This window comes from Hippopotamus amphibius, chromosome 2 (genome assembly GCF_030028045.1).
Source record: "Hippopotamus amphibius kiboko isolate mHipAmp2 chromosome 2, mHipAmp2.hap2, whole genome shotgun sequence".
Lineage (NCBI taxonomy): Eukaryota > Metazoa > Chordata > Mammalia > Artiodactyla > Hippopotamidae > Hippopotamus > Hippopotamus amphibius.
This window is the reverse complement of record NC_080187.1, coordinates 58,122,061-58,133,244: the sequence shown is the minus strand read 5'-3', so window position 1 is coordinate 58,133,244 and position 11,184 is coordinate 58,122,061. Positions and strand designations below refer to the sequence as shown.

Here is an 11,184-nt window from a genome sequence, read left to right as displayed (position 1 = left end):
CTGAAATTTTTTTTCTTCTCATGATGCTTTCCCTTTTATCTTTTTAGCTCTTAGACTCTTCACTGGGAATTTTCTAGAGGATCTTAAACTGAAAAATTCTCCCCACCGCATAGCGTGTGTAATTCACTGCATTCTGTTCTGATGAACATTTCCCCAAGAGGAAAACATCCTGAATTCTCCACTGGAAGACCTTTCAAATATGAATCATGGCTGGAGCAATTCTGATCATTCACACCCAAGGGAGAAAGAATAAATTGTTCATCCTGGCCATGAGCATGGAAAGTTCTCACAAATATTAACCCTTTGCCATTCTAGAAATATTATTAAGATGCCCACTAAATGCAAGGCACTTTGCTGGGTGTGGTGGGAGGAAACAAAGACACATTTATTTAGTCATTCTTTACTCCCTTCCCAAAATGACTTGAAATATCTTACAAGAAGATGTGCAAGGAGAAGAAGACAGGAGGAGGAAGAAAACGAAAAGGAGAAGAAGAAACCACTGAGGACCAGTTAAATGTGAACACAACTAGAAAACTGAGGCCAGGTAGAAGAGTAACACCATGAGAACTGCTACTAAACCAAACTTGGTTCTGCTCACCCAAGTTCTGCAGTGAAGCCAATCTACTGACACCAAGTTGTGGTAAAGGAAAGTACAGCATTTATTGCAGTGCCAAGCAAGGGGAATGGGCAGCTAATGCTCAAGAGACCTGAACTCCCAGATGGCTTTCAAGAAATGGTTTTTAAAGACAGTGTAAGGGAGAGGCTGATAGGATGCATGATCTGCTCGTGGACCTTCTTTTGATTGGGTGGTGGTGAGGTAACAGGGTGATGGTTTGGGAATCTCAATCATAAACCTTCTGGTTCCAACCAATCTGAGGTCTACGTGCTGGTGATCAGCAGTTAACTTCTTCCACATGGTGGGGGTTTTAGTATCTGCAAAACAACTCAAGGATATGGCTCAGGATATTATCTGTTTTCCTTGAGGAGGAACTAAAGGTCTTTGACTTTGTTTTATGGCTAAACTATTATTATTTTGTCTTGTTTGACTGCTTTCCTTTGTTTCTGCATGTTCTCACTTCTCTGATTAAATTTGTTCTTTGGAGCTCAGGGGAGGCCTAGGAGGCTAAAGGTTTTCTACAAACAAGAGGTGGAAGGCAAGGGGCTGTGTCCCCCAGGAAGGCCCTGCAGGGTCCTATTCAGTTTGAGAACCACATCCTGAAAGCTGGTGATCCTTAAAGATAAACTTCAAATTCATCTCTGTTTAAAATTTTTGCAGAGGAATTTACATGGACATAAATAATCAAAGGAACTAAAGAAAAACTTGGGCATTCTAAGTAACTTCAATGGAACACTGTGAATGTAGAAGTTTCCTTGAATTTTACAAAGACTGGAAGAATTCCAATAATGTATGAAAACCCCCAGGCTGCTGTCACAACACATGCCTGTGAAAATATGCTCTGATTCCATGAGGATGCCTCCCAAGCTGGACTACAAAGAAGAATCCATGCAATATTTGGTTAAGAGCACAAACTTTAGGGCCAGCCTGGGAGGTTTGAATCTCAGCCTGCCACAAACTAAATATGTGATCTTGGTCAAGTCACCTAACAATTCCTCATCGGTAACATGGGGTTGATAACCATATTGGACTGATAACATTGTCATAAGAAAGAAATTGATGAGATAAAAAGTATAAATGCACTTCAGTCAGTGCCTGGGACACAGCAACTATTCTGACAGCACTAGAATCTCCATGGAGGGGAAAAGGCAATCAAATTAACTGCTTATCAATTTAATGCTAGGAATGAAACTTTGCACGAAGTTCAGCAATTCCCTTTAAGTGATGGACTTTGGTGTGGACATAATAGTGACATGTGTGTTTCCCATTCAGCCATTTAGCCTGATCTTCTAAAAGTTTTTCAGGAAATTTTGAATCATGAATCTAGAATGGGTTTGAGAAATCAGGTGCTAAAGCCTTATGTAGCTAAGAAGATTGAGGTCAGAATGGGGATGAGGGTGGGGATGGCCAGCCCTCCACAATAAGCAACGCTAGAATCCAGAATAGACACTTGGTTTTTGGTCCTCTGCTCTTTCCACAAAGTGTTGACTAGACCAGGACTGATTATTGAACACTCTTGGCTTTCTAGTCATTCCTGAAGGCATTTTAGTCTACCAAGAAGTTATTAATTCAATCAGTATTTATTGTGTTCTACTACGGTAGGAACGTGCTAGATGCTGGGGAGCAGGAGGTCTGATTGCCATGCTTCTGAGGATCACTCTACAGCAGGGGACCGGCCACTCACTAAATGATCACGGAAACAGATGCCACTTCTGACTGTGTAAACGTCTACATGTTCTCAGGAACACGTTTAATAAAGAATTTGGCCCAATCAGGGAAGACTTCCTCAAGGGAATGACGACTGAGCCTAACTCTGGGCAAGGTTGAGGAAAAGATAGAAAAGATGAGTGCTGCAGACAGAAATCAGCCAAAACCTTGTGGCAGGTGGGAGAACAGAGGGCCATCGTGCCCGAAACACCAGAAGTGAGGGAGGGGCAAGGGGATATGCATGGGATGAGGTCCAAGAAGTAGTTTCGGGTCAGATCTATCCAGGCCTTGAAGATTACCTTAAAGATTTTGGATTTTATATTAAAAGAAATGGAAAACTATTGGAGGGTTTTAATGGGATACTATTGGAGGAGATGGTGTGCTCAGATTTCCCTTTTCTAAAGATTAGCTTACTCTAGTCTGCTGATTGAAGGAGGAAAAGTCATTGAGAAGTTCCTTAGGGTGGTGGCAGTGTAAACTGGAAAATGTGGATGGATTCAAGATACGCAGGCGGTAAAATCAATAGGACTTGGTGATAGATTAGACCAAGGAATTGGAAAGAGGAAATGGGAGGTATGATGTCATGCCCAGTCTCTGGTCTGCAGAATTGGATGGCTGAGGAGTGGCATCATTAACTAGGCGAAAGAATACAGAATGAGAACTAGAGTTTGCGGAGAGCAGGAGGGAGAGGGAGACTGACCAAGGTAGCACACTTGAGGAAATTGTTTTTAAAGACTTCAAATCCATTTAGTTTAGATTTTTCAGTATTTTATTATGGCACACAGAATAGAGTATGGTACAGTGTTCTTACTTCAAGAAATTCTCAAACCAACCAGCTGTTTCCATTTGACTAAAGTTACTTGTTTACATGTCATTTGCATCTATCTGAGATTTACCATGTGCAGCATCCCATGTTTAATGAACAGAAATGTGAAAAGCTTGGTTTCTGAGCCAATTCCTAGTCTTTACAGAAGCCAATGTACCGAGAATCCTCAAGTTCAAATCCATAGTATCATGGTAGATAAAGAAATATTTTATCTATTTGCTTTGGTGTGATATATTTAACTAGAAATATGTAATGTGATGGGATCAGATAACTTTAAATGGAGACCACTTTGCTTTCAGATTAAATTCATGACCTTTAAGAGTTGTCTAAACAACAAAAAATTAGCTGACAACGCAATTGTGTAAGAACAGAAGCAGAACAGCAGATAATCAGTAATTTCATCAACATTCCACATCAAATGCAAGTGCAAGAGCTTTCTTAACTTTACAGTGAACAGGGAGGACAGGTGGGGTGTATATTTGATGCAATGTCCAACCAGTTAGAGCTATCATTGAAATCCAAATATTTCCCAATAAAGACATGCAGAGTGATGGCAGTGGAACATACGAGTATATAATCCCCCCTTTAGTGACTGATCACAAATTCATTATCTGTATCTGTAGTGCTTAAAAAGTTTAAAATAGGTGGCATAAAGGCTGTTTACTTGAGGCAACAGAATTAAGCTAACAATACACTCAATCATGAGGTCAGGATTGCAGGCAACGTGTTTGCAATGGCAAATAAACTTTGATATTCTTACTCCATCGAAAATTATATAGACAATAAATTATCTCTTCTGATTGTATCATTTGCTTGGGTTTCAACTTCTGCTTGTGACTATATATTTTAAACTTGGTTACAGTGATAGATGAGTTAAGGTTATGGGATTCATATTCTATGCATATTGCATTTATTATCATACTAGTGTTAGAGCTACCTGTTTACCATAAAGCGTATATTTATCACATAATTTCAGAATGGCCTCCAAGAAAGCCATTCCCAACATTATATAGCACACTTATGGGGAGAAGTATATTGCTATTTATCAAAGAAAAAGAACCCTAGAGATTCTCATTTACTCAAGTTTATTATCAATAAAATTTTTGAGGGGAGAGATTTCATGAATGGTCATGACCTACTTATATCCTTAGAATTACCGACGAATGGGGGCAAATGCATTGTAATTGTCAAAATTCTGACTTAAAAAAATTTGGAGGTTAATAGTCCACTTCTACGTGTCTTATGTGGGTGCCTTCTTTAAGATATTCAAATTGAGTCAACAACCACAGCAAGGAATGTCATTCAGTTTAACTTTATTTACTATTTATTGCATATAATTCAAGGTCTTTAATTTCTAACCACCAAAAGTTCAAAGGACTATTTTTTTTCCATGAAGTTGAACATTAACATTAGTGTATTCACTTATTCAGGGTTTGTTTGTTTGTTTTAATTGTAAACATCTGAATTATTCACATTGCCATTGATCCTGAACTCATAAGCGTGGACCATGCACAGGCTGGCAGCAAGCCAGGAAGCCACTCTGCAAGCAAACAGATACTCTGCGGAAGGAGAAAAGTCATAGCACAACATTTAATGTCCAACCTAAGTCATCTCAGAATTATACGTATATTGACTTCTTAATTCATATAGTATCTGCAACTCAACTGGTTGGTGAGTTGGTGATGGGGTTGACCTGATTTCGGGAGAATTATTCCTGGAATAATTAAGGGAAGGGGGTTCAATCTTTCTTCTTAGTGGCTTGCTCCTCCCCAGCACCTTCATCTTTTTTCTCTTCCTCCTCAGCTTCTTTGGTTTCTCCTGCTTCTCCACCTTCACCTCCTTCTTCTTCCTCCTTTGCCTCCTCAGCTTCTTCCTTGGCGGCTTTAACATAAAAAGCAAATGTACAAACTCCAAATGCAGGGTGAGTCCAATCAAAACATTTCTCTAAGGTTTTGTGGAGAAACACAAATATCAAAATACTTCCCCCAAATCTCTCAGCTCCTTTCTCCCAAAATACATGCAACTGACAATACTTGCTGGGAATAAATTGCCACTGAACACATATTTAAATAGAATGAGATTATGTCTAGGTACTGGGTGCTCTGCTCTTCTCCAGGATCTTGACTTTTCTTTTATTATGTGTTTGGTATTCGTTTTGTGTTCTTTAGGACAGCAAATGGCTGAGTTAAATGAATGGATTTTTAAATGTTTAATTAGGAATAAAAAGACGGCAGGAGGAGGATATTTTTTAGGTTCTTTTCAAAAAAGTACCAGACTAATCAGAGATGTGTGTCTCTAGGAGGACAGCCAATTTGAGAAATGAGGTGCTTACAGATAAATGTATGATTTAAGATTCTAAACTCATATATGAATAAAACTTCCTTGGCATAAGCAAGGCTTCATTTATCTTACTCATCTCCTAACAAATAACCGTGCCCAGGCTGCCTCTGGAGTTGCAGGGTGGTGTTTGTTTTGTTTTGTTTTGTTTTAATCCTACCTTCTTCCTCGGGGGCTCCCTCCTCTTCCTCAGCCTCAGCCTCTGCCTCAGCCTCTGCCTCAGCCTCTTCCTTTTCCTTCTCCTCCTCCTCGGCTTCTCCTTCAGAGCGGAGCTCGTCCTTGGCTTCCTCTGCTTTCGCAGCCTCGATGGTCTCCTCCACCTCGATCTGCTCCTCCTGGACATGGCTGGTGTAGTAAGACGGGAAGGAGCGGGCGGACATCAAGTAGGAGCTGGTCTGTAAACCTCCGTAGGCAGATCGGCCAAAGACCTGGGAGGTCTGGGAGTAGCCGCTGGTTATGCTGCCCACACTGGTGAAACTGAGCCGGGTCTCCTCACCTTCCAAGAGTTTCCTGGGGAGGCAGGGGGAGGGTGGGGTTAACACAGGAAGTGAGCTGAGCCCACCGCTCAACACCTTCCCTAGTGCCATCCTGAAAGGCCAAGGCAGGGTTGGGAATTATCAGAACGTAATGACTGAGGCCAGGAAAAAAACAGACAAAAAAACACACAAAAAAACACCTTAAACTAATCCTGTCTGTTAGACTTTAAATGCAATGGGAAGCTAAGAACAGTTCTCATTATTATAGGATTCAGTTCTTCTTGGAAAAGGCCAAAAGGTGAACACAATTATTTCAAAGAACTATTTCTGAAGATTTCTGATTCAACAGAAGGGAAGTCTGATTTCCTTCCTAAGGCTGAAGGGCTGCTATCTTTGCCCCTCCATTTTTACCTGTAAGCTGCAATCTCAATGTCCAAAGCCATCTTGACATTGAGAAGGTCTTGGTACTCCTTGAGGTATCTCGCCATTTCACTCTTCGTGGTTCTCAATTCATTTTCCAATTTGTTGATTGTGTCCTGTTGGAAGACGTGGGGAGAAAATCCAAGCATAAATCCTTACTGCTGTCATTTTACTTTAGCTGCGAGGGTCTAGGTTTAATTAAAACCAGAGTGCACACCTTAGATAAAATCTTCCCTAAAACGACTGCCTTTTCTCTTTTTAAACCTCTCTTTGCTTGCCTAAAACAATTCAGCTTTATAAAGCATGAGATGAAAACCAAAAATTATTTTTAAAAAACTGATAGAAGAAAAAATTTGTTCTCATTAATTACTACAGTCTAATGATCATCATAAAATTCCTGCAAGGAACTAAATGGATTCTTTTTTTGTTGGAAAATTTTGTTTCTCATTCACTGGTTAACTTTATCCAGAAATCCACTTCTTTATAGGAGAAGGAAGTAGATAAATTTAAATTTTTTATTTTCTCTAAAGTATTTTCTTATATACATTATAATGTATCTATATTATTTTTTCTTCTCTCCAGAAGATGGAGAAAAAGAAACGTTTTACTATGACCACCATTACCTACTACAATTTTGACTGTATTCTTATCTACCTGATATGGGAAGGGAGAGGTTGGTAAAATTAGTCAGAAAGCATGTCTGTTACAGTTATCCTTCAGAACTAATGAGACCTGGTTGCTGTATTTATTAACTGGATGGTCCAATCTGTGCAGCAAAGCAACTTGTAAATGCAGGACAGCAGCAAGGCAGGCCAGAGGCAACGCCCAGCTCGCATCCCTTCTCCCGCCCCACCCAACCCCCTGCAGGGCTGGGCAGCTTTAATGCGGAACAGATTCCACTGCACCCAGCACATCTTCGCAGACTGCAGTCGCGCCCCCACCCCGCCCTCCAAGTGCCCCACCCCCTCCCACACAGCCTCCGAGAAGCCAAGTTCTTACCCCCTAATAGAGGCAAGCAGAAGCCTCATCTCTGATCTCCACCTAAGAGCGCCCTCAACTCCCCTCCCCCACCCCCGCCCATCCTAAATCGATTCTGCAGCCGCATGCCCGCCCCCACTGTGTTTTGCCCTGTGCCGTACCTGCATGGCGCTAATGTCGGCGTTCTGCTTGTCCTCCAGCTCCTGCAGCTGCTTCTCCAGCGCTTCGTTCATGCCCCGGCATGCTTCGATCTCCAGGGTCTTGGCCTTGAGCAGGCGGCGGCTCTCGGACACCTCGTCCTTGGCGGCGCGCACCGCATCTGTGTTCTTGGCTGCGCTCTCGGTCAGCACGGTGAAGCGGCTCTTGAACCACTCTTCAGCGTTCTGCATGTTCTTGGCGGCCAGCTTCTCATACTGGGCGCGGATGTCCTTGAGCGCGGCGGAGAGGTCGGGCTTGGAGGACACATCCATCTCCACGGAGATCTGCGCGTACTGGATCTGCGCCTGCAGCTCGGCGATCTCCTCTTCGTGCACTTTCTTCAGAAAGGCGATTTCGTCCATCAGGCTGTCGATGCGCTTTTCGAGCTCGGCGCGGGCGAGAGCCGCCTCGTCGGCCCCTTTGCGCGCTTCCATCAGCCGGCCCTCGGCGTCCTCACGGCTCAGCACCTCCTCTTCGTAGCGCGCCTGCAGGTTGCGCAGAGTCTCCTCCAGCCCTTCGCGCTCGCCCTGGAGCGCCTGCTTCTCGTTGGTGGCGTCTTCCGCCGCCAGGCGCAAGTCGCGGATCTCCTGCTCGTACAGCGCCCGGAAGCGGGATGGCTCGGAGTGCTTCTGGCGCAGCACCAGCAGCTCGGCTTCCAGGACCTTGTTCTGCTGCTCCAGCTCGTGCACGCGCTCGATGAAGCTAGCGAAGCGGTCGTTGAGGTCCTGCAGCTGCGCCTTCTCCTGGGTGCGGATCGACTTGAGGTCGTTGCTGATGGCGGCTACCTGGCTCAGGTCGAGGTTCTCGAGACTGGGCATCAAGGAGCCGGAGCTGGAGGAGTAGCTGCGGCGCACGGACAGCGAGGAGGAGACGGGAGCTGAGTAGCTGGAGTAAGCGGAGCGCGCGGTGCTGTAGCCGCTGCGCACGCTGGAGATGTGCACCCGGGGCGTCTCAACATAGCGCCGTTTGTAGGAGGTGGAGTAGTACGGCTCGTAGCTGAAGGAACTCATGGTGGCGGTCGGTGCCCCTCTGTCCCACGGCGGAGATGGGGGCCTAGAGAGAAGAGGGAGAGAGGGAGAGGGGAGGATGGATGGCTGTGTGCGGCTTGGCGCGGTCCTGCCACCCCTATTTATACTAGGAGAGGATTCTGACGCAGCCTGCGATCGATCACGGCGCGCCTGGCCAGTGGGGGCAGCGAGCTGCTGCAGCCAAGGGGAGGATCCTGCGCAAAAGGAAGGCGGGGGCGAGCCACAGGCCGCGGGGATGCTGCAGCGCTTGTCCTCTGCACTTTTCTCTGAAGCCTTGTGTTTTCTCTGAGACCCCGTACCCCCTCACTCATTTCCTTCCCCTATCCCGACCGCATCCTACTTATTCCTTGATCCCTGTATGACTCGGATTTGATCGTGCGCCTAATAACAGGTTCTCATTCCTTACTGACACCTTAGTTTTCCATATCCCGGTACCTTGGAGACACCCTCCCCCTCTGAGTCGCCCCTTCCCCACCAGGGGTCATCATCCCCCTGGTGTTTATGGTGACAGTGCAGTGCCTCCGGGGCACTGGAGATACAAATGATTGTCTAAGATTGCATGTATACGGCATATATGGAGGAAAGTTTTATATTTCTTTGTAGCTGTTTCTGGCACTTTCTTTATGTTCCTTTCTCGAGGTTATTTTTCTTTTTCTTTAGTGCGCTCCTTCTACACACACACACACACGCACGCACGCACGCACAGAAGTGGAACTGCAGCACCGCAGTTGATTTTAGCATTTCTAAACCCTTAGAGCAGTTCATATCAGCCTTTTAGTGTTCCTAGATTTTCTCATTTCTTTCTGGGGAATGAAGCCTCGGATACTTTGAGTGTGTTGAAGCGTGTAGGTGGAGGAGAGCCGAGAAGGAGTTTGAGACTAGCCCGGGAGAAAACCGACTTGCAAAAAGGCAGCGGCCAGCTCTGCAGCAGGGAACTTCAGACTGTCACACGTTGCCTGTATCTTCATCAAGCTAAATTCCTGCTTGCCACCGCCAACTCCATCACAGTAAAAGCCCCTTTCCCTCTTTTTACACCCGTGTAGCACCCAACCTGATGATTTCAACAAGCCATGCAGGTGGCTGATTTTCAGAGGGAAGCTACTGCTGGCTCCCGGAGCCCGGAGTGCCGAGCGCGTCTCCAGGGAGAACTCGGATCCGAGACGTCTCGTTCTGGGGCGGGCAGAAAATAGCAGTGTGGTTCTGCCCTGCGAGTCACTCTGATAAACACATAACAGATACAGTCGAAATCCATGGATTGCTTTTAGGGAACGCCCAGGTACCTGAAACACTGTACACGCCGTAATGCACATTGATACAGCCCTGCGATTTACAGAGCATTTTCACTCACGTTATGTTAGGGAGTCCTCCTGTTTCAGGGAGGGATTGCAGAGATACACATAGGACACCTAAGATTTTTCTAAGCAAGCATTTAATTTTTGTTATCTACATGTAAGAGTAGCATTTAAGGTGCAACATACTGATTTTTTTAAAAGAGGCAAACGAAGGGGAAACAGAGCTTTCAAATAGAGAATCTGGCATCGCTTTGCCTGTGATGCTGAGAAGGCGAAGGAGCGGGTACCACAGATGCTCCCGAGCAGCTGCAGTCCCCTCCCCACGACAGGAGGGTGAGGGTGGGATGAGACTTAACCCCTGAGGTCCTTTGTAACTAAAAAACCTTTCCCTCTTGGTGGTAGAGGAAAAAAACTGCAGCAGAGAACTTGCCTAGGATTTGTAAAGAATCTTTAAGGTCTCAAACAATGCGACTTTAGAAACATTAACACTGGTAGTTTAAGTCTATCAAGAGGTCCATCCACACTTAGTCATTCTAGGATTTCAAGCTGAGGCGTCCTGCATTTTGCTTGACCCTGGCAGACATGGTAGGGCACTTACTCCAATGACTTTTACAGCCCATACATCTTTGATCTTCTCATCGATCAGCGATTCAACAGTGGAAAAGGCTTCTCTGAGGAGACGGAGGGGTGTGGTGGTAAGAACCTAAATAAGCCATCTTCTTGTTTGCTCCCAATTACCCATATGTGGATGACAAGTGGCAGAATGGATTTTTTTTTTTAACGTGCCCCATTTAAACCACATTGTTTCACACTCATTGTGTGCGAGTCTGCCTACACCACACTCTTAGGTATTCATGAGTTCATTTCCTTTGTGCCAGCTCCCTTCCCTCAGTTTCAGGTCACCCTCAGAGATCTTACGTCCATCAGCGTTTTTGCCACGGCTCCTGGCTGAAGCCTTTGACTGCGGAAGAGCCTGCTCAGAAAGAGGGAGGCAGCTGGTGGATGCTGCAGGGGCCGTGAGATGCTGCAGAAAGAAGAAATCTGTGGGCCTCTGCTGTTGTCCTTTGGGCAGCTGAAAAGAAAGGCACCCTGGAGTGTGAAGGGTAGGAATGGGAGGGCAGGGACCCTTGCCTTTGCTGAACCTGGTGAACAGGGTGTGGGGAGAGGGGCAGATCAACTATATAAATATAGACCTCTAGTCTTTTTCAATAGCTCTACTACAGCCTTACTTCAGAGGGGCTCCCGGACCCAGCTGGTGTCTGAGTTTTGGTGACCCCACCTTCAACATTCCTCTGCTAGGTTGAAA

At 45.2% G+C, this 11,184-nt stretch overlaps 1 protein-coding gene across 1 annotated transcript; it reads right to left on the bottom strand.

Annotated features, from left to right (window-relative positions):
* Positions 1–4,443: 4,443 nt before the first annotated feature.
* Positions 4,444–8,637, bottom strand: NEFL (neurofilament light chain). Its single transcript, XM_057722189.1, has 4 exons — positions 7,522–8,637; positions 6,374–6,498; positions 5,647–5,996; positions 4,444–5,030 (listed from the first exon to the last, which is right to left on the bottom strand). The coding sequence occupies exons 1-4, from the start codon at positions 8,566–8,568 to the stop codon at positions 4,888–4,890; spliced, it is 1,665 nt and encodes a 554-aa protein (XP_057578172.1). The 5' UTR covers positions 8,569–8,637; the 3' UTR covers positions 4,444–4,887.
* Between the last annotated feature and the right edge of the window lie 2,547 nt (positions 8,638–11,184).